Raw genomic sequence first — 21,115 nt, 5'->3', positions numbered from 1 at the left:
TATCACTCCCCCGGCCAGCCCTGATACTGGCCCGATAGTGCGCCTGCAAAGATGAATTCGCAAGTTCGCCGACCGTATCGCTCTAAGAGACATCCGCCGTGCGATCGATGTCGCCAGAAGAAGCTCCGGTGCGACCCGGACGACCAGATTGCTTGTCGCCGATGCCAGGCCAGTGGCACGCTGTGCTCCTTCACCCGCCTGCATCGGTCTGTGTCGATGCCAGTCGCATTCGCTGGCAGCACGACTCCTCAGTACGAGCCTGATCCCCCGAGTGTCCCTGCTATCGTGCCCGACACCGTCGCCTCGCAGCCGCCTGCTGTGCCCTACCTGCCTGAGCGTCCGCTGACGTACCCCATCGCCGAACGGTCTGCGCCGCAGCAGGCCATCCAGACGCTGGATCTGCTGCCAGGCGTGTCCGCCCAGGTGATGGGCACCTCGGGCGAGTCTGATCCGTTCCTCCTGCGCCATTGCAAGTTCGATGACTACGGGCTGCTGCATTTCCACCAGGTGCGCTTCCGCAATGCCGGCGGAGTCCCCCTGGAGGAAAAGATCCCCGTGCACTATCTCGTCACCGACGACGTGCTTTACGACTCTGCAGCATCATCGACTAGAACTGCACGCCAGTTTCCTTCGGCACGCGATGAACTCGACACTCTCGTGCCGGGTGACCACGGGCAGCGCCTGATCTCGCTCTTCCTGACCTATGTCTTCCCCAGCCTCCCTATAATCCCCCACTTCATCGCATCTGAGGATTTGCAGACAGTGCCAGTCCATCTCCTTGCTGCGATCTACGCTTGTGCTCTTCCATTTGCCAAGTTCGACGAGTGGCTGTCCATTGTCCATGCATACCAGGCCCCACCGACCTCGCAGCTTTGGCGGCTGGCACTCGACCTGATCCTGGAGGAGATACACACTCCACACCTGTCTGTCCTCCAATCAGGCATTCTATATCTCCATAAGCACTGGGAGAGTTCACAAGAAGCCGCCATTGCCGATACGCCTTTTGTCTGGTCGTTTGTTGGGATGATGGTCGGGCTGGCGACGTCGTTAGGGCTTCAGTTCGAGTGTCGCCCGATGGGAATGCCATTATGGGAGCGCCGCGTGCGCCGACGACTCTGGTGGGCTGTATACAGCGAGGACAAGTGGCGCTCGTTACTGATGGGCCGACCGCCGTACATTCGTGCAGATGAATGGGATGTCACCGACCTCGACGAAGCAGACTTTGAGACCGCCCCTGCAGAGCCTTTCATGCGCATGGTGAAGATGGCCATGATCGCCGATGAAATTCAAAGCTCGATGTAGTAAGTGGCTACCCGCCTCTCAAAGAATTCTGCTAACTGATGAAGCTCCCTCTGGTCAGCCCAGCGGCTGTCGTCCGACTTTGCAGACTCCTTGCAGACATCGCGCGCCCTTCTACGAAAGCTCCAAGAATGGCTCTCACTAATCCCTGCTCCCCTGGCACAAGACGGAACCTCTGCTGGCCCAGACCTATCCACATGTGTGCACTTTGCGTACCTGCTGCTGGAAGTCTTCATATTCCGAGCACTGCTCCGGCCCATGGTCCCCTCTAAACCTCCGCCTCGCCTCATCGACGAAACAGAGCAGCTGCACTTCTTCCCAGACCTTACGGTAGACGATTACATAGCCCAGATTATTGATGTAGACGAGGTAGTCGGGGAAGATATCCCAGCAGTGACAGTAACCATCGAGGACAAGTCAGTGCCGATTGTCTTGAGTGCCGCAGAGAACTGTGCAGCCAGTATGCTACGGCTTATATCGCGTATGGAAGCCCGAGAAATGGGGAATTTCTGGTATTCATGTCAGTTCTCTTTCCCTTTACCCTGTTTCTTTAACTAGTATAACGTTAATGCTTTGTAGGGTGTCGAATCGGATTCGCGACCGTGAGCAATTTCATGCTTTTACTGCTTGTCCAAGCGCCTACAAAGGAACATGCCCTGCGCGCGAAGAGACTGGTGTATACGTGGCAGCAAGCCCTCCGGAGTCAAGGACGAGGCTGGGACATGATGGACCTGGGGCTGATACGGTTGAATGGTGCATTGGGCCTGGGACTGGCAAATACTTATTATCTTCCTCTGCATATCAGGGAAGTTTTAGACTCGTTAACAGGGTAAAAGTTCTGATTAGCCCATGAATAAATTCTGTTACCCGAATTTCTTCACTGAAGTAGAGGTACAACGGTGTCCTACGCCGCCACAGCCTTTTCTTGCCAAAAGTCATTCTGTCCCTCCCGACGGGTCACAATATCCAGACGGTGTTGACGCTCGTAGAACTGTTTATGCTTCATCGTATTCCAGTCAGAGACCTTCCACTGCTGTCCATCTGCACCGGTGAATTCGGTATCCCCATTCGGCCGCAAGAAGTGGATGATGGAGAGTTTGGTTCTGCCTGGATCTTGTGTGTAAGGGACGACACGGTGCAGTGAGGATCGCAGCACATTCCCTGAAAAGAACTCCATGGAATCTCCAATATTGCATACTGCATGGCCTGGCTTTGGTGGGACGAACATCCACTCCTCCTGGATGGGGTGAAAGACCTGTAGGCCACCAACTTCCGAGAAAACCATAGAGATACTGCCCAGATCTGTATGAGGAATATGGCCAACATTCTCAGAACCAGGGGTGTACGGCAGATACTTCAGAACTTCGAGGTCACTTGGAGCGGAGATGTCTGTCTGATGATAATGGGTTAGGCTCCTGCTGCCGGCCATGCCCAGTGAGCGTGAAAGGCTTTCGACCATTGCTCGACTGAGCTGGCCAAGGTGGCTCTGAGTCTCTTGGATAAGACTCCTGGAATCTTGAAGGACTTTCGGTCCCGGGAAGGGAGAAATTGGAGGAACCTGGGCCATCGGGGCTTCCATCATCTAAGGGTATTTTTGATCTGTTAGCCATAGAATTCGCACTGGTTTAGGCTTAATGTGTTTTCAAAAACCGACTATAATTCCTTCCCACCCATCCTTTTTGCCCTTCACGGCCCCTTCTTGTTTGCCAACTGGTTTGTATCTTTACAGACTGTCAGCAGGATGCCGGACGGGGACTGGGGAGGAGTGAAGACTAACGCGAAAGGCACAACCTTGACCTCGTCAAAAGACAATTTGGTCCATTGCTCCTTGGAAGCCAGAGGGAGATCGTAGAATTCGAGTGCCATGGCTGAAACCTTGTCTACCAGGCTCATAGTGGGTTGAAATGGATGGTCCCGACAATCCAGATAGAAAAATCCCAGGGATGTACAAGCGTCCAACAGATCATCTTGGGTCTGCTTGTCACCATTCAAAAGGTTTGCAGCCGATATCGTAACCAGTTTTATTTCGGCAGGTGCTCTATTTGCCGTAGCTGCATCGTTATCAAGATGTGGTGCCATTGTTTATTTCAAGGACCTCTCGATGGATGTGGTATAAAGAGCAGATATGAAGTCTAATTGGGATCCTTGATTGTGGGGGAAATGTAGCGAGTGTCAAGGACTGTTTAAACATTAAATACGATGATGACGCAAGGATCGTGCTTGATCTGAATGACCCTTCATACCATCTTCACCTTGCTTGATACCTCTATTAGCACCCTGGAACATGCATACTACATATGATCTACATCATTACTATCCAAATCCAAACGATCGGGTGCCGAAGATCGGCAGTGTGGGCAGACATTAACAGTTAGGACAACATCATACCATGCAGTGCACTGAAGGTGGCCAGCTGAACCAGCTTCATGAAGAAAAAGAGTCTGACAGGTCAATGTCATGATGTCTGAAAGTACGGTGTAGGGCCATTGTACATATACTTGGCAGCTTCAGTGCAATGAAATGTGCTGGCATAGGCGTGGCCCATCGCCTATTGGAGCAGCATATGCAGTTTCCGAGTAGATACGAGAGGTACATCGGTTTCAGTACTTTCAGTACGCTAATCTGCCTTATAATTCCATCCACGAGATGTTTTGGCTGAGATCTGGGTACAATGCTTAAACTGGCGTCGAATGTAGCCGTTTTGGGTTACTTAGGGTTAGAGTTCCACTTCGTCAAGAATTGGAATAATGCCATCTCTTTATTCCAAGCAATAAGTGTATTGAAGTTCGCCGAAATGCAGATGCTTCGTTCCGTTTTTCGCTGTCCTTGGAGGGCGCATCCAGCTCCACCGTGTTCACAGAAGGCGCCCGACCAGCGTCTTGTTAAATCCACGAAAACCGACTAAATCTCAGTTAATCACATTCATGACTCGCAACTATGAAGATTAGCAAAATGCCCAAGCTCACGCCGTCTGGGCTCAGAATTAACCAGGCGCGGCTGTCCGAAACGATCCACGAAACCTGCAAATGGGGTTCTGCCCATCGCTGGGGAGAGTAAGTACCCACACTTTATATGGATGAGCCTATGCTGACAACTACCAGAGGCCCCAATGATACCGGGATGGCTCGTCTGACGTTAACAGACGACGATGCAAAGGTGCGACGGTGGTTTGCCGACGAGGTCCGCAAGCTCGGATGCTCGCTCTCCATCGACCAGATGGGCAACATGTTTGCCCGGCAGAGCGGCCGTCTAAGGTCTAATGCGCCCATGATCGCAATGGGGAGTCATCTGGATACACAGCCCAGAGGTGGTCGCTACGATGGCATCCTAGGTGTGACGAGTGCTCTGGAGGTGCTGCGGACGATGAGGGAGAACGACTTTCAGACAAACTACGATGTTGGCATCGTCAACTGGACCAAGTGGGTGCTATCAGTATCATTTGAGAGTATGCTAATACTTGCGACAGTGAGGAAGGCGCCCGGTTCCCCAAGTCCATGTGTTCGTCTGGAGTCTGGGCTGGGGGCATTCCGATCCAGGCTGCATGGGACCTCCGTGATATCCAGGACGAGAGAGTATCACTCCGGTCGGAACTGGAGAGACACGGCTATCTTGGTGATATTCCCTGCTCGCACGAGGCATATCCATTGGGGGCGCACTTTGAACTGCACATCGAGCAGGGTCCCATCTTGCCAGAAACCAGCCGGTCTATTGGAGTGGTGACGGGCGCCCAGGGCTATCGCTGGCTCACATTCACCGTCACTGGCCAAGATGCACACACAGGGACGACACCATTCAGTGCGCGCCGCGATCCCCTTCTGGCTGCATCGAAGATGATCGTGGCGAGCAACGAGGTGGCCAAGCGCCACGGTGCCCTCGCCTCCACGGGCATCCTCAAGCTCCCAGAAAACTCGTCTACCAACACTGTGGCTTCAGAGGTGGCTTTCACGCTGGATATCCGGCATCCAAAGGATGACGTTGTACACGCCGTGGAAAAGGAGTGTCTGCAGACCTTCCAGCGCATCTCGTCCGAGGATGGAAAGGGTGTCCGCCTTGAATGGACGATGGACACAGACTCTCCAGCTACGCAGTTCCACCCTGACTGTATCCAGTCTATCAAGACTGCCGCAAATGGGCTACTTGGGGAGGAGGGCTGGATGGAGATTACGAGTGGTGCCGGCCATGACAGCGTGTATACAAGTCGACACTGCCCGACAGCGATGATCTTTGTTCCTTGTCGTGACGGTGTCAGCCACCATCCTACCGAATATTGCACCCCGGAAGATTGGTAAGTTCTCTTGCTTTAATATAGTTGTGGGTATTAACGCGGAATGCAGTGCACTCGGGACTCAGGCTCTGCTGGAGAGCGTTGTAGATTATGACCAGCGTCTGTTCAACAAGGGATAGACGATTATACCATGACGGAGCTGCCGTAGGGGTTATATTTAAACATATAGTATGCATTCTGTTTTTACTTCCATTTAACTCTGTATAGAGTTGTCTTGTGTGGAGCTGAGTCGCCACCGCGCCAGTCTGATATCAAGGCCCAATGATGTCAACGCCAGGACAAATTCGCATTCGTTTAGATGTCATAACAGTAATTCAGTTGTTTAACATGGCATTTATATATTCAAATACTGCAAACATGACTACCCTATCACAACGCCCGCTCTCCCAGCTGGGTCCAATACACCCACCCAAGCTCGGAAGTATACGCGCTGAAGAGGTCCAAGCCAGGCATGTCAAAATCGAAGTTAAAGATCCGCTTGATCATGAAGCACCAGCTATTCTCCATGAGCCACGCGACTACGACGCCGCCGAGGTGGGAAACGCAGCGGTGATCCTGATCAGTGGTGCAGGAGGCGGAGTGAGCGGACCATCAGGTATCCCTTCACGCTTCAATAGAAGGAAGAATATATTCTGACTCTGCACATAGGGATATATCCGTCTCTCGCAGACAAGCTCGCAATCCTCACAGGAGTCCCCGTCGTCCGACTGGACTACCGCGTCCCAGCACGAACCCACTACTGTGTCCCAGACGTGCTCTCCACAATGGACTGGCTGGATGAGCATTTCGAATCCAGCCGGTTCGTTGTTATCGGATGGTCCTTTGGCGGCAGTCCCTGCTTCACCGTCGCAGCACAAGAGCCCAAGCGAGTCTGGGGCGTGGCAACAGTGGCAACCCAGACCGCAGGGACATCGGGGGTCAGCAAGCTGAGCCCAAGGCCCTTGCTCTTGCTGCACGGAAGCGGCGATACCTGTCTCTCGCATGAATGCTCCGAGTCTCTATATCAGCAGTACGGGCCTTCGGGATACCGAGACATGAAGATATTCAAGGGGGACAACCATGGGCTGACGATGCATGCGCCCGAGGTCGAGGGTTTACTTTTTGTATTTACTGCCAGGACTCTGGGACTCGAGGAACAATTGACAGCAGCGTCAGTCAAGATTGCGCAGCAGGACTGGGCAGGGAGTGAGGGCGAGCGAGTGAAGGAGATGGAGCAGGGGCACGATCTGGAGAACGAAGCCCTGAACCGGTGATTATAGAATAGAATGCTTTGTCTGTAGAATGAGAATAGTGGCCTGGTCTGCAATGTAGATCTAAATATCCCTAGACTACTAACAGTTAGAGACGCCGATCCTACAGGCAGATTGGGGCCAATTCCCAGCGGTGCCTGCAAAGCATAAATGATAAGCAGCCCATTCCCACTCCATCAAGTACCAAGTCTGTACCAGCGATGGCCCAACTTCTGTCCCTGCCGATCGAGATCCTCCATCGCAACTGCTATTATGCAGATCTTCCCAGTCGCAAAGGCCTTCGCTTGATGAATCGCCTGCTGGGCGACGTGGCCAGACGCTGGGTGTTCGAGACCATCAGTGTCTTCCCCCTGGAAGCCAGCTGCAATCGACTGCAGAATATCCTGCAAAGGCCGGATGTAGCATCATATGTGACGAAGCTCTACCTCGTCACATTTGACCTGGACGAGGTAATTGTGACAACTGACAAGACATGGATGGTTAAGCTCATTGTGTAACAGCGCGGCGAATTTAAAGACACGCAAGGCGAGGACTACCATGAGGAAACAGAGGTCCCCCGACGATTCTGGAACCTATTTGACCATCTAAAGGACTTCCCTCGCCTGCAGAGCGTTGCTTTGTGCTTCCACTGGGAGCATTCCAACGGGGAATGGGTGACTCCGCAATGTCCTGATACCTTCCGCGAGCCTGTGATGGAGAGAGCATTCGCTGCATTCGTTGCGCAGCCCCAGAAGCTGAAGGAACTGGCTATCCAGGACTTGCACAACGTCCACGAGACAGATCCGACCGTGGTGGCCGATATAAAGAAGGTCTTGGGAGGTCTTGAGTCTCTCCGGCTCAACATCGTCAACGAGCACTGGGATGACCCTCCAAGCGACACCTATAAAGTATTCCCCCTAAAATAAGCTTGATGAGTGCAATCTAACGTTTTGACAGAAACAGGAAGCTCAGACCTTCCCACGCGAGCTGCCTGCATTCTGGCTGCGGCCAGCAATGTCGACACTGAGGCACCTCACTCTCTATTCCGACCTTCGCTCTGGCTTTTATCCCATTCTCGACTTCACTGGCATTCATTTCCCGCATCTTAATACCTTGGCTCTGGGGAACTACGCTTTCGCCGACAATTCCCAGCTAAACTGGATCCTCTCCCACGCCGCGACGCTCACAGAGCTGTATCTAGACAACTGCACCATTCTCTACGCCATGGCCCTGGAATGGGCCGACACTGTAACGCTTCTTCCATTAGAGAGGTTCAGCTACCATGACGAAGAGACCGGTCACAGGTGGGCGGAGTACGACGGGCGCTGGGCAGACTACTTCCGAGCATTCAAGGACGAGCTGCCGCGTCTGCAGCATTTCCGGTACGGCCGTTGGGTGGACATCACTTGTTTCGATAACAGGCCGCCGTTCGAGGGGGAGACGGCCATGGAGATGGATTTTCATGAGGAGTCTTACGATGCATTCTTGGAGGCGCGCGAGAGCGGCCAGTACGCATGGCAGGCGGATTGCGAGCAGTGGGAGGTCGAGCAGGATAGGATACCCCCTTGGCCGTCTGCCAGTCAGTGGGAGGAAGATAGGCGAGCCCTGGGCGAGCTATGTGCGAAACTTGGGCAGACAGCTCCTCGGTGGGACAGTGGAGAGGACCAGAATAGACACTAGGAGTCTTTTTATGCATATTATTATATATACTGTTCAACACTAGTCCAGCACAGGAGCCGGCGCCACGACAATGTCATCCCAGAAAAGAACACTGGTATGCGAGGCCCCCGAGAGGGTGCAGGCAGCACGCAGATACAGCTCGACCGAGTCAGTCTTTGGCTGGAACTGCCCCTCGAGGGTCAGCCATTTCCCAAAGTCATCATAGCTGAGGTCGACCTGGTCGATGAGGCCGGTGGTAACGTTGGCGCCGACATGGACCCAGGCTGAGCAGTAGTTTGCAGCAGAGACAGCAGGGCCTGAGACTTGCACAGTGACGGTGTAGTTGGTGCTGGCGTCGAGGTCGTTCAGGGGCTGGTGCACCCAGTTGGCGCGGTTGCCGGGGGCATTTCGAAGGGCACTGCAGGTCAGAAGAATATTCCAAGGCAGAGAGTGTTTCTTACAGATAGTAGTCTCCTGTATAGGCCAGGGTTCCGTTGGCGATGGTTGCAGCAGCAGGGTCGGAGGGGATCCAAGGAGCGAGCAGGCCAGTCTCAAAGCCGCTGTTGACGACGATGGGCTCGAATGGGGGAGCGGACATTTTGATAATAAAAGATGACAAATGGTTAAAGAAGTAGTTAATGATTGCCATCTGGCTTTCAGGGGATCCTGCGTCTTTAAGTGTTCGTATACAGCCCTAAATGTGACTCTGCTGAAACATCCGTCAGCCGCCACTGCGGGACAACCAATCTGCAGGTCTGTTCGCTGGAACCGGCGCAGGAAAGAGACTAAATAGGATTAAGTTGTTTCAGCTGGCTAAATATAATGCATTAATTATATGTGCGGAATGGACTCCAGCCAGACCACCGCAGTATAGGCGCCAGCAGGCAGCGCTCGCAACGAAGACAGCGTCAACGCCATCAGTCCCAGGCGAGCCAGGACGTACAATATCAGAAAAAGGCAAGACAAGACCACTTCCCCTCCAGTAAACCCCCCTTCCAGGTCACTGAATCTTTGGGTCCAGCGGGGCAAAGTAGCGCCTTTATCGCGGAGCCATGTCAGAGTGGTTGGCCCTTGCCCGACTACATACATTACAGCCACCGATCCAAGCCCAACGAGCGCGAGTACCCGCCAGACGATGACTTCAGCACGCGTGGGGAATGGGAAATTCCATCTGCGATCAAGCGTTAGCAGTGGCGACAGCCAGGGCCCCGCAGTTCTACTTACGCAGCGACATGAAGTCCGCAGAAGATAAGCCCTGACAGGGCGATCAGCAGGTTCGAAAAGGACTCTTCGTTCACTGTCCGCCCCGAAAAGCCTCGTCTTGCGCCTCCCTCCGCGGGCTCGGCCGTAAAATCAGTCTCGAGCTTTGTCCCTAAGCGCCGGAATACGGTAACGGCGCGGCTGCGCGAGAAGACACGGCGATGCTCCCATCGCTTCGGAAATGCATCAGTCAGGCTTTGAATCGGCGGCGGCAGGCTAGCGCGAGTGCATCGCAGGAACAGCGTTATGGGAACGGCCATTCCCTGGGGCTTGTTCCACCAGCAGGCGTAGGTCATCAGGGCGCAGGCGACGTAGGCCAGCGTCGAGAACTCCAGCGGGGTGATGGGGAGGTTATACCCAGCGCGAGCGACGATGTTGACGATGACCCAGGTACTCTGGAAAACGGTAAACGCCTTCGAAAAGGGATCCGACTTTGCTCGGTCTGAGATGTCTCGATCGGTGAAGTCGCGACTCCTGATAACGCCTGCCTCGACGAAGGCGACGATCTGGTCATCATTGACATAGAAGATCCATCCGTCCTCTGTCTCCAGAGTCACCCCGTTCATTTTGACACAGAAGCATTGCGCGACCGTCCAGCGTGCGGGGAGAGCGTACAGCTGCATGTCGTCGCCGGGGTGGGCTGCTTCAGACAACGCGCTGGTTCGGTTGTATAGCCACGACGTGGGCTCTCCTGTCGCGGAGTCGCTGCTACCGGTGCTCTCCTGGGCGGCATTGCAGCGTTTTGCCATCGAGTGGGCGTCCCATAACTCTTCCAGGGCCATCAGGAAGAGCAGCTCTGGGGCCAGCACGGTCATGGTCCACGTAAGGAGCTTGAGGGCAGTGGCCTCGTTCTCGGAGACATACCGCGTGGGCACGTTTTGGTGCAGGATGGTCCATGTACAGGCGAAGATGGTGGTCAGGCATGTCCAGACAATGTCCCACGAGGAGCGAGAGTTGTCCTGGAACTGCCAGCCCTTTTGAGGCTCCATGGCGTGGGGGGAATGCAGGTGAGGTGCTGACGAGAGAAATTATCGCCGGTCAGCTCTAATCTCGAAGAACATTAGTGCAGTGTGATGTCTGCTGTAATTGGTCGTTACTGCAGATCAGCCCATCCCACTGATGAAAAGCGATTGGTATTATTTTATTGTACAGGGTTGTTATTATTATTATTATACAGTCTATGCAGTCGGCGAGCCAAAGACTTCCATATGGATCCGGTTAGGGCTGACCCCCAGTCCCTCCAGGGCCTCACTCTGCGCCTTCATGAACGGCGATGGCCCACAGATGTAATAATCGGCGTCTGGCAGGAGAACCTGGTCCTTGATCTGTGACACCTCGACGCGGCCGACATGGTCGTAGTCCACGCCCTGCTTGTCGCCCTCCGCCACCTCCTCGTAGAAGACAGCCTTGCCAACCTGCGGATTCTCAGCCATGATCCTGGCCAGAGTGTCCTTCATCGCATGGACCCGGCCATTGCGAGCCGCGTGCACAAACACCGCCGGGCGCGACTTCGACTCGGTCGTGACGGTCTTGAGCATAGACATCATCGGCGTCAGGCCAACACCACCACTCATCAACACCACGGGCGTCGTGGCATTCGCATCCAGCACGAAATCGCCAAAGGGCATGCTGATCTCCACCTCGGCGCCCTTTGGAAGCGCCTCGTGCAGGACATTCGAAATGCGACCGGCCGGACGAGCCCCCGACGCAAACTCCTTCTTGACGGAGATCTGGAAGTACTGGCGATTGGGGATATCGGACAGACTGTACTGTCGCGGCTGGTAGACGCCCAGCTCCGGCACGAAGCAGCGCACACTGACGAACTGGCCCGGTTTATACGTGGGGAGGTCGGTCTTGTCTTCGGGGACCAGGTGGAAGGAGATGATCTCGTCGCTCTCGTTGACTTTATCGGCAATGACGAACTTGCGCCATCCCTTCCATCCCCCGGGGGTCTGCGTCGCCTGCTTGTAGAGGCCGTCTTCGAAGGAGATGAAGATATCTGCGAGCTGCTGGTATGCGGCAGTCCACGCGTCGACGACGGGGGGAGTCACGGCGTCGCCCAGGACCTGCTTGATGGCGCTCAGGAGATGCTCGCCGACGATGGGATAGTGCTCAGGGGCAACGCCCAGACTGGCATGTTTATGGCCAATGCGCGAGACTGCAGTAGCAAGGGCGCCGGGGTTGTCGATGTTGCTGGCGTAGGCCCAGACGGCGTGGGCGAGAGCGGCGGGCTGCACTCCGGTGGCCTGGTGGGAGGAGTTGAAGATGTTGTTCAGCTGGGGGTGCTTCTTCAGCAGCTGCTCGTAGAAGAGAGTCGTGATGGCGACGCCGTGCTGTTCAAGGGCTGGAATCGTGGCCTTGACGATCTGCTTCTGCTGGGGGGAGAGGGCGGCGGTCGCATATGCGCGTCGACAGAGACGCGGTGCTGTTCGCGCCGTTTGTCTGGAGATATTCAGCATGTTGGATAAATAGGAATAAAATTTTGATTGAATGAGAGGGAAGAAGAGAAGTGGAAGGTTTATGAGGTCATGATTCTCCGCGGAGATGCAAAGATGGACGGCATCCGACATTCGTTCATATTACAGTGTATTTACTATTTAGTCATATTATATAGAGCCATCCTTACCATCCGCATATTCCTATTGGGTCTCCTTCGTTTCTCCCGAATGCGTGAGAGCCAGCCAGGGCCGCCTGTTCCGGCACCAGACCTCGAGGCTGGGGATAGCTTCACTGCGATCGAGCATCGTCCCACTGGCCACGGAGACTATGCCAGCTTCGTACAAGTCGCCGGTCTGCTGGAACACGCTGGATCCACACGCCCTGCAGAACGAGCGACGCATCGTTGAGCCACTGCTGGTGCCGCCTTCGTGGAATGTGGCCAGGGTATCTCCGCGGACGATTTGGACATTCTATTCTGTCCTGTTAGCTATAACTCATGAATAAATAACCCAGATTAAGAGAATACCTCCTGGTTATACCAGCAGTTAACCATAAACGCCGACCCGCTGAACTGCTGGCAGCTGTCGCAGTGGCACACCGCGCACTGCAGGGGCTTCCCATACAGCTTGAATTTGACGGCCTCGCAGAGACACGATCCAGCGTTGTCTGGTTTCTGTGCTCCTGTGTCTGGCATGTTGTTTAATGTTCAACGATAATATTTGATTGTTTAATGTTACTGGGAATATATATAGTTACGACCATGACGTCGGCTTGGTAAGCAGTTGGAGACATTCGCATTAAATACATGAACTAATATATACATTAAATACATTAACTACAGTGCAGCATACATTCATATGCAGACATGAATGACCAGGATCTTCTTCCTCGCTGTCACTCCGCACTCCTCAACGACGATCCTGATGGCCCTGGACTTAGTCCCTTGGCTTTTCTGGGCGGCCAAAGGAAGCTGCGATTGTCGCTCTTCTGCCTCGGTCGCATCCTGAATGTGACAGTCGGATCTCCTGAATCTCGCTATAAGTTTTGCTGAACACCCAAGCCAGCAAAAGCAAAGCCAGAGTCGGCCGAGTTTACAATGCGCCTGGCCTTGTCTCTGTTTGCCCTCCCGCTCGTGGTGGGAGAGCCCTACAACACCTTCGATGGCCCTGGCTTCCCTGCCTGCAACGAGGTCGCTGCTGTCAAGACCCCAGAAACTGTAGATGAGATCCAGTCGCTCATCCACGATGCCATCGACGCCGGCCAGCAGGTGCGCGCGTCCGGCAAGGCACACATGTGGTACGACACCATGTGCTCCGACGACCCCAACACGGTGATTATCCAGACGGAGAATGTCAACAAGATCTATGATCTCGATCTCGATGCTGGAACTGTCATCATCGAGGCCGGCGTCACCTTTCTCCAGCTGGCGGACTACCTGCACGAGCGAGGCGCATCGGTACGCTCTCTCCGTAGACGCTTTACTGTAAACTAACTGTCCAGGCCGGCTATACCTTGGTCAACTGGAACATCACCCTGGCTGGCTGCGTCGCCATGGGTGCCCATCGCTCCTCCATTCGCGAAGACTCGATGGTCGCCTCGGGGGTGCTGTCGCTGGATATCATCGATGGCAACGGCGAGCTCCGTCACCTCGAGCGCGACGACAGCGACGAGTGGCTCGCTGCGTCCACCTCGCTCGGTCTACTCGGCGTTATTGTCCGGATGAAGTTCAAGATCTACCCTGACTTCAAGGTCTATGCCGACCAGAAGACGTAAGTTGCCGCCGGTTGGCCTAGGTGTATGCTGACTCTGTAGACTGGACGACGACGAGGTGTTGGACGGTGATATCTACGGCATGATTGCGCCTTATGCGACCGCGAACTTTTGGGTAAGAAACAAACAGACATTCATGGACGAAGCTGATGAGTGCAGTGGTGGCCGTATAAGAGAAAGTTCCACTGGCGATACTACGACGTCGTTGACAACGATATCAACGAGCAGCAAGGCTTCCAAAACACCTTCTCCGTCACACCTCTCGAGGCCTCTGCAATCAAGGCTCTCTGGAATAGCGGTAAATACCTGGCCACGTCCAATATGCTGGCAGAGGAAATCCTCTTTGGGCAGTGGGAGTCTCCCAACTTCCGCGAGAAGACGACCAACAAGGACATCAGCGAATGGCCTGTATACGGATGGAACTACGATGTCCTCATCGGCGGCCTCTATCCCGACCAGAAGCCGGTATGGGAGCACGGTCTGAATGGAGACACCCTCGAGCTCGCCTTCCCAGTCACCCAGGCGAATGCTGTGTTGAAACGCGCCCGCGAGCTGTTTGACGACGAGCTCAAGAAGGGCCTCGTCATGACATCGACCTACCGCAGCGGCATCAACATCAAGTTCGGCCGTCCGTACTTTGATTTGCTGGGCCAGGTCACTTACAACACCTCTGACGGCGCAGACTGGACAAAGGGCGCGATCATGTTCGACTTTCCCAGCTACAAGCCGAGCGTTGGGGATGGATCTCGCTTCAACGAGCCGTTCTGTAAGTGTTCCTGGCGCCTCATAATAACATCTCTAACAAGGTCAGACGAAACCTTTGTAAAGGCCCTGGTCAAGGAGTTCCCCTGCCGTCCACATTGGACCAAAAACACCCGAGAGGTGTTTGAACTGGCCAAAATCAATCTGGATAAAGACGTAAGTGTCACTATCATCACTGTCCATCCGAGGGCGCCTGCTAACAATACCAGCATCTTGCTCGCTTCAAGGCCGTTCGAGAGAAGTTCGACCCAAAGGGCCTCTATCGTAGCGTAGTTGGCGAGATCATCGGGGTCTACGATTGAAGGCTTTCATATGGATATCTATTAGGCTATCCTCAACTATGTACATATGGGAGATTTGCCGCATTAACGAAGGAATGCCTTTGCAATGTTGACCTTTTGACTATCAGGTCAAGCTATTAGATGGCCAGAATAATTCACGATCCCAGTCCATCCCCAAGTCCATGCCTGGGTCGCAGTAAAAGCCGTCGGTAAAGGACATGCTCTCGCTATCATAATCTGGCACTTCGACAGTTTTGGCCATCGCGTCTTCGTCTGTACGATATTGCACACTGCAACTCAACTCGCTGGTCCACTCGAAGTCTTCAGCTGTAGTTGAGGTAGAATTCCCTTGGTCCAATATCAACTGCTTCAGACCTTCTGTGTCACAGAAAGGACTCTGCTTGCCTGTGTCGAACTCTCCCAGCCAGGAAAGAATATCCGTAGTGAGAGGGCGTCCATCCTGCGTGTTCTCTACCGGCTTCGTTCGTAGTCCTCCATCGCATGCAATGGCATACAATTTCTGGAGACCGCAAACAAGAACGTCTTGCTGTTTCTCCAGTAACTCAACGTAGCTACCGCGATAGTTAGTGGCAGCAGGAGACCGAGAGCAGCAACTCACCCCTTGGGATATGTTCTCTGGCAGACCTTGCGTGAGCGATCGAATGTACATATCGCGTTGTCTAACGTACATCGGTCACACGGCTGACTCCCTCTGCACTGCAAAATCCATTTAACGATGTTGCCACCAAGTGTCTTGGATCGTACCTTTGTTTTCTTCAATCGACACCTGTCGCATGCTTTGGCTGTTCTCTTGCGCTCAAGAGTGTCCTGGGAATGCGCAGACTCTGAATCCGTACGTCGGCCCATTCTGTACAAAAGTTGAACATTTCTACTGTCTGGGGCAAAGTATCATTATATAACTTGACTGTAACTGGACTATAACTGAGACTCTTAACTAAGTGATGACCTCGACGATCAAACTCTCGTTATGCTTTAGAATCCGAACAAGCGACCCGGCCGGTCCGTGGATCCGGATCAGTCCAGGCTTAACAGGCGTCTTATAGCTGCCTTCGCACCAGTCAGCGATTCCATTGCTCCGTTCGATCCGTCGCTTATTCTGCTAAAGACTGGGACTGTTTTACGTAAACTGCAGGCCTGTCTGGTTAGCAGCTGGTCGGCAGTTGGTCAGGTGGGATTGCCCTGCTCAGACCGTCTATGGGGCACTGGGGAATAATAACGCATAATAAACAAGAAATATATTAACTAATAAATGTAGTGAGTGCTTTCCCGGTCGGTCTATTCCATTAATCATTATGGTCGACGAAAAGAGTCTCAAGAGGCAGCGGGTTTCCAAAGCGTGCGAGAAATGTCGCATACTCAAGGCAAAGGTCACCACAGCCCTTCCCATCCTGCTTGGTATAATATTCACTTCTTATAGTGCGATGGGCAGCAGCCCGTGTGCGGACGTTGCACGGGCTATGGCTTCACCTGTGTGTGGTCCAGCAGTAGGAGTCGCTCGAGTCTGCAGCCAGGGGGATCCAGGGTCATCGACCAGACCACTCTCCGGTCTATAGTCGCGTCCTACGAGGCGCTGGTCATGAATCTGAAAGAGAGACTGGACGAGCGCCAGCGGTCAGACATAGAGGCATCCCATGCGTATATCCAAAGCCATCTCCCTCTGCGATTCTCGTCCAGCAACGAGCCCCAAGCGTCGGAATCGAATCTTCCTCTGAGCACTCATACATACGTCGGCACTGCCAGCGACACGCACTTCTTCAATACGATCAAACATGCCATGAGCGCAAACCTGGAAACCTCGAAATACCGCCCTGACACAGAACGGTACGACCAGCCTGATTCATTGCGAGGGATCCCCCGAATCCGTAAGCCGCTCAAGCTGCCCTCTGCCAAACTGTGCCACCAGTATCTTGACATCTTCTTCTCTACTATTCATTGTGCATTCCCATTTCTCAGTCGATCCACAGTGGAAGAGCGACTGGAGAGAATATCTGCCGATGGCGCCAGTGACATAGATCCATCCTGGACTGCGCAGTTGAGTATGTCGACCCCAAAGTTGATACCAGGATTTATTGCGAACCTATTTCTCAAGGCTTTCTCTTCGCTATCGGTGCTTGCTATACCTCTCTCACGGAGTCCGCCCGCCTTGACGATATACCGCATCAGCAGTACTTTGCCCAGGGCCTCTTGTTCTTCGATGAGATGTACAGCAACTCTTCGCTGCAGAATGTGTCGCTTATTCTGACTCAGTGTTTCTATCTACTGGCCACATGCCAGACAGATCGGTATGGTTCCTTGTTATTGTTTATCATTGATGCTAATGTCTTGCGAAAGGGCCTGGAACATCCTAGGCCTTGCCATCCGCATGGCCCAAAGCCTGGGCTTACACGTAGGAGCATCACAATGGGGCACTGTTGAGGAAATAAATCCACAGGTACAAGAAGAACGACGCAGAGTATGGTTCTCGCTCTACATCCTAGACCGGCTTCTTGCACTTCAACTGGGCCGCCCTGTAGGGATTCAGCAAGCCGACTTCCACGTCGAGCTCGCATCGAGGGCAGAAGATATTCGCCGCATCAATTCACAATACTCAGATGAACCAGGCGTTGCGTCGTCAATGGACTACTTTCTCTCGCTGATCGAGTTCTCCCACATTGTCGGCCGCGTGAACACAGAGCTCTATCAACCAGTTGAAGCAGAGCTGTCCTCAAAGAAGCTGCTATTCAGCACTGCCTCTCTCGACTGGGATCTTGTCCAGTGGAAAGACCATCTTCCTCACCATCTGCGATTCGATCTTGGGCATACCCTCGAGAGATCCCTCGTCTTTCGACGCCAGGTAAGTCGGCCCAGAACACAAAGGCACAAACTAACTGTTCTCACAGCGGAACATGTTCGCTATCAAATATCACCACCTGCGCGCTCTAATCCACAGACCATTCCTATGTATGTCACGTCTACACCAAAGCAGCCGTCTATTCGGGGAGCTATTCCAACACAACCGCTCCAGAATCGACGAGGCCGAGTTGATCTGCATCACAGAAGCACAGGAAATGGCGCACCTCCTACACAACATCCCCGATGAAAGGAGCCTGGTCCACGATTTCCCATGGTGGCAGATGATATCGTGCTTGATATGCGCCAGCTCGATTCTCGTCGTTGCAGCGACCTTCTTCGAGCCCAGCCCTGCATCTACATCTTCAGAACTGCGAACCAAGACATTCGACGAAGACGCCGAAACATGTCTAAAGGTATTCGAAGCCTTAAGTACAAACTCGAAGGCTGCCTTCTGCGCCAAGTCCATGCTGAAGAGTCTGCAGCAGCTAAAAGTGAAATCCAAAGGCACGGATACCTTCATACAATCACATAGCCTCTGCTAATCGGTACAGTTCGGCGAGTTGAGAACGAGCCTGCCCAGACCAGTGTTAAGAGTGCAATCACATCAAGTTCCAGCAAACTGGGGAATCCCCCCGGTGACCTGAACTTGTGGCAACAATGGCCAAGCGAGATATCAGACACCATGCAATGGTCAGCGCAGTATCTTGATTTGCCGCAGGACTATCTCCCCAATTTTGAATTCGGTCTGCAGGAGCCTGGCTGGCAGAGTCAACCGGATAATTCTGGATTATGGCATGATAGCTGTTGATTATCTGTGCTTTTCCTCCTTGGTTAGACCTTTTTGGTTGCGTAGTACTCCCTTACCATATCTCCTCCTTTCGTCAGTATTGGTCGTTCATTCGGTACTGCCGCTGTATACAACCTAACCATCCAGAGTATATTGAAACTCAGCCCAGTCACTATTCGAGTAGCGCTGTTTTCCAATAAATTTGCAGACACCTCTACACACAATTGACTATGTGCACTCGCTCTGCCAGACTCAGCGCGGTAACAGCAATTCCAGGCCGCAACAGAATGTTAACATGTCGGCAAAATGATTTGACAAGTGACATCAATATGTGGCTTGCTAGGCTTGTTAATAACAGAGAGAATCATCATATGTTTTATCTCGCACTAGATACAGAAGATCACTGACTGTCCCTGCCCTTTTTTTTCCGCATCCCTATACAAGATTTCCCTTGCCAAGAACATCCACCATTTTGCCCTAAACAGGAAACTGTATAACTGGTTTCACAATCTTATGACTGGCAAACCGCTCATACGCATGCGGCACCTCAGCAAGCCCATACAAAACCTCATCAATAATAACACTTGGCTTAGCCTTGCCACTTTCAATTAATTTCTGCAGAAGTGGCTGCAACCTCCGTAGCTCAACGACCCCGCCCTGGATTGAAAGACCTTTAATCCACAACAGCCCTATAAGCACAGGGAACAAACCCTGTTTATCCGAACCCAGCGGCACGCCCGGCGTTGGATCTTGACCGGGGAGATAAAGCCCAATCAGCCCAATCCCGCCCGTGGGCTCTGTGAGCTTGATGCAGTTATTGAGAACAGTGTTCTCCTCTGGCTCGAGCTTGGCGTTCACGCACTCAAATCCAACGCAGTCACAGCAGCGCCGCACGCCGCGTGGCTCCCTTTTGAGGATTGTTTCCACGGGGTCCGCTTCTGTGAAGTTCACGGGGATGGCGCCCAGCGAGGCTGCTTTCTCGAGGCGAGAGGAGACGTGGTCGACCGAGTACACTCTGGTTGCTCCGCGGAGGAAAGCGGAGTAGGCGCATAGTAACCCGACAGGGCCGGCGCCGAAAACTGTCACTGTGTCTCCGTGCTGGAAGCCCGAGCAGTCGAGCGCGTGCCATGCTGTAGCGAAGATGTCGGTGATGAGGACATAGTCGAGGTCATGCTCTGTAGTCGGGGGCAGCCTAAGGCAGGCCGAGTCTGCGAATGGAACTCGAATGTAGTGTGCTGGGGAAGAGGAATAAGCACGCAGCCATTATATGTGTATTAATGGATAGAAATTAGGGAACAGAATAGATGGTACATACCCTGGGTACCACCCAAGTTTGGTCCAAAGTCATCTCCCATCCCCGGACAATCAACAATGGTCGGTGGATTGAATGTGAGACAGTAGGACTCGTATCCACGGACGCAATTATCACAGTATCCACAAGAAATAACCCCGGGAACAGTGACGCGGTCTCCGACATTGAGGGACTTGACCCCGTCTCCCACCTCCACGATTGTGCCTATGCCCTCGTGGCCCATGATCCATGGAGAATTCTTGCTGCCGAAGCGCCCACGGTAGGTGTGTAGGTCTGTTCCACATATTGCGGCTGTTGTAATTCGAATGACAATGTCATTTGGGTCCATGATGTGAGGGATAGGCTGCTTCTTCAAGGCCATCTGAAAGGGCTTGCCCTCCCAAACGATGGCATCCATAGAGTCGAGTTTGGTTTCAGACATTCTGAAAACTCTGTGTTTGACGTCTACAGATGATCGGATCAGCAAACTCCTTTAGAGCTCGAGCCCATGGATTACTGCTTTGCTTTTATCTATGTACAGAGGGAACTACACCTAAGTGGAACAGGGAGAGTGTGTGCAAACAGCGTGCTTTGTCAGGGTATATGACGCTATGTACTTTGAAAACGCAACCTCGACGTAGGAGTTGGCCGTAGTAGCGGTTACACAGGAATCACAATGGCCCAATCACTGCCAGTGCTTTTCTGTCATGCCACAATTGGCGTTCGGTTTGTCGGCACGGAAGGTTTGCAAACGCGCGGGTGAGTGCTTGAAAAAAAAAAAAAAAAAAAAAAAAAACACAGTAAGGTTGAGGCAGGCATGTCCAAGGAAATGACTGTAATCAAGTCATTGACTGTGCCCGTCCCCGCAGAGTCCAAGGATACCCCGTGTTCCAACACGCAGACCATGGCTGGCTCGTTCATGGACTCGTACACAGACCTGTCGACTCAAGACTGTTTACCGGAAAGGCCACTAGCTAGCAGCGTCCGAGCTTAAGGTACTGTCTTCCTTGCAGGGAATTGCAAACTCTCTGGCAGATCAGGTTGTTGCTGATGTCCAGCGGGCGATTAATGCGTACTCGGACTGAGGTGCAACCAGCACACTCCTTATTTGTGTGCTCCACCAGAAGACACCCAAAATGTCGGATTGTTGGAGGGAAACTATTGGGAGCGGGGTGAATGATGGAAACCATGTAGTTGCGT

General features: G+C 53.2%; 14 protein-coding genes across 14 annotated transcripts; 7 read left to right on the top strand and 7 right to left on the bottom strand.

The window, feature by feature from the left end:
• Positions 1-51: 51 nt before the first annotated feature.
• On the top strand, positions 52-2,132 carry APUU_81045A (Zn(II)2Cys6 transcription factor; the record flags this gene model as incomplete). Its single annotated transcript, XM_041697393.1, has 3 exons — positions 52-1,301; positions 1,347-1,819; positions 1,879-2,132. 3 exons carry the CDS (start codon positions 52-54, stop codon positions 2,130-2,132), a joined length of 1,977 nt encoding a protein of 658 aa, XP_041562928.1.
• Positions 2,133-2,203: 71 nt separating this feature from the next.
• Positions 2,204-3,378, bottom strand: APUU_81044S (uncharacterized protein; the record flags this gene model as incomplete). The annotated part of the gene is made up of 3 exons (XM_041697392.1): positions 2,204-2,881; positions 2,954-3,020; positions 3,077-3,378. 3 exons carry the CDS (start codon positions 3,376-3,378, stop codon positions 2,204-2,206), a joined length of 1,047 nt encoding a protein of 348 aa, XP_041562927.1.
• An 858-nt stretch (positions 3,379-4,236) lies between these two features.
• On the top strand, positions 4,237-5,703 carry APUU_81043A (M20 family metallo-hydrolase; the record flags this gene model as incomplete). Its single annotated transcript, XM_041697391.1, has 4 exons — positions 4,237-4,352; positions 4,401-4,718; positions 4,766-5,584; positions 5,634-5,703. 4 exons carry the CDS (start codon positions 4,237-4,239, stop codon positions 5,701-5,703), a joined length of 1,323 nt encoding a protein of 440 aa, XP_041562926.1.
• Positions 5,704-5,941: 238 nt separating this feature from the next.
• APUU_81042A (uncharacterized protein) lies at positions 5,942-6,837 on the top strand (the record flags this gene model as incomplete). The annotated part of the gene is made up of 2 exons (XM_041697389.1): positions 5,942-6,179; positions 6,233-6,837. The coding sequence occupies 2 exons, from the start codon at positions 5,942-5,944 to the stop codon at positions 6,835-6,837; spliced, it is 843 nt and encodes a 280-aa protein (XP_041562925.1).
• A 197-nt stretch (positions 6,838-7,034) lies between these two features.
• On the top strand, positions 7,035-8,493 carry APUU_81041A (uncharacterized protein; the record flags this gene model as incomplete). Its single annotated transcript, XM_041697388.1, has 3 exons — positions 7,035-7,283; positions 7,335-7,721; positions 7,771-8,493. 3 exons carry the CDS (start codon positions 7,035-7,037, stop codon positions 8,491-8,493), a joined length of 1,359 nt encoding a protein of 452 aa, XP_041562924.1.
• A 39-nt stretch (positions 8,494-8,532) lies between these two features.
• On the bottom strand, positions 8,533-9,070 carry APUU_81040S (uncharacterized protein; the record flags this gene model as incomplete). Its single annotated transcript, XM_041697387.1, has 2 exons — positions 8,533-8,890; positions 8,934-9,070. The coding sequence occupies 2 exons, from the start codon at positions 9,068-9,070 to the stop codon at positions 8,533-8,535; spliced, it is 495 nt and encodes a 164-aa protein (XP_041562923.1).
• A 233-nt stretch (positions 9,071-9,303) lies between these two features.
• APUU_81039S (uncharacterized protein) lies at positions 9,304-10,721 on the bottom strand (the record flags this gene model as incomplete). The annotated part of the gene is made up of 2 exons (XM_041697386.1): positions 9,304-9,643; positions 9,697-10,721. The coding sequence occupies 2 exons, from the start codon at positions 10,719-10,721 to the stop codon at positions 9,304-9,306; spliced, it is 1,365 nt and encodes a 454-aa protein (XP_041562922.1).
• Positions 10,722-10,910: 189 nt separating this feature from the next.
• Positions 10,911-12,302, bottom strand: APUU_81038S (uncharacterized protein; the record flags this gene model as incomplete). Its single annotated transcript, XM_041697385.1, has 1 exon — positions 10,911-12,302. The coding sequence occupies one exon, from the start codon at positions 12,300-12,302 to the stop codon at positions 10,911-10,913; it is 1,392 nt and encodes a 463-aa protein (XP_041562921.1).
• A 69-nt stretch (positions 12,303-12,371) lies between these two features.
• APUU_81037S (GFA family protein) lies at positions 12,372-12,865 on the bottom strand (the record flags this gene model as incomplete). Its single annotated transcript, XM_041697384.1, has 2 exons — positions 12,372-12,641; positions 12,698-12,865. 2 exons carry the CDS (start codon positions 12,863-12,865, stop codon positions 12,372-12,374), a joined length of 438 nt encoding a protein of 145 aa, XP_041562920.1.
• Positions 12,866-13,267: 402 nt separating this feature from the next.
• On the top strand, positions 13,268-15,005 carry APUU_81036A (uncharacterized protein; the record flags this gene model as incomplete). The annotated part of the gene is made up of 6 exons (XM_041697383.1): positions 13,268-13,627; positions 13,672-13,940; positions 13,984-14,056; positions 14,101-14,707; positions 14,753-14,859; positions 14,913-15,005. 6 exons carry the CDS (start codon positions 13,268-13,270, stop codon positions 15,003-15,005), a joined length of 1,509 nt encoding a protein of 502 aa, XP_041562919.1.
• A 103-nt stretch (positions 15,006-15,108) lies between these two features.
• Positions 15,109-15,851, bottom strand: APUU_81035S (Zn(II)2Cys6 transcription factor domain-containing protein; the record flags this gene model as incomplete). Its single annotated transcript, XM_041697382.1, has 2 exons — positions 15,109-15,556; positions 15,604-15,851. 2 exons carry the CDS (start codon positions 15,849-15,851, stop codon positions 15,109-15,111), a joined length of 696 nt encoding a protein of 231 aa, XP_041562918.1.
• A 730-nt stretch (positions 15,852-16,581) lies between these two features.
• On the top strand, positions 16,582-18,645 carry APUU_81034A (fungal specific transcription factor domain-containing protein; the record flags this gene model as incomplete). Its single annotated transcript, XM_041697381.1, has 5 exons — positions 16,582-17,041; positions 17,095-17,287; positions 17,337-17,838; positions 17,885-18,341; positions 18,389-18,645. 5 exons carry the CDS (start codon positions 16,582-16,584, stop codon positions 18,643-18,645), a joined length of 1,869 nt encoding a protein of 622 aa, XP_041562917.1.
• Positions 18,646-19,101: 456 nt separating this feature from the next.
• APUU_81033S (glutathione-independent formaldehyde dehydrogenase) lies at positions 19,102-20,357 on the bottom strand (the record flags this gene model as incomplete). The annotated part of the gene is made up of 2 exons (XM_041697380.1): positions 19,102-19,859; positions 19,940-20,357. 2 exons carry the CDS (start codon positions 20,355-20,357, stop codon positions 19,102-19,104), a joined length of 1,176 nt encoding a protein of 391 aa, XP_041562916.1.
• A 265-nt stretch (positions 20,358-20,622) lies between these two features.
• On the top strand, positions 20,623-20,909 carry APUU_81032A (uncharacterized protein; the record flags this gene model as incomplete). The annotated part of the gene is made up of 2 exons (XM_041697378.1): positions 20,623-20,674; positions 20,731-20,909. 2 exons carry the CDS (start codon positions 20,623-20,625, stop codon positions 20,907-20,909), a joined length of 231 nt encoding a protein of 76 aa, XP_041562915.1.
• Positions 20,910-21,115: the final 206 nt, after the last annotated feature.

Source organism: Aspergillus puulaauensis, chromosome 8 (genome assembly GCF_016861865.1).
Source record: "Aspergillus puulaauensis MK2 DNA, chromosome 8, nearly complete sequence".
Lineage (NCBI taxonomy): Eukaryota > Fungi > Ascomycota > Eurotiomycetes > Eurotiales > Aspergillaceae > Aspergillus > Aspergillus puulaauensis.
Note: the sequence above shows the minus strand (reverse complement) of the source record. Positions and strands in the feature narration are given on the sequence as shown.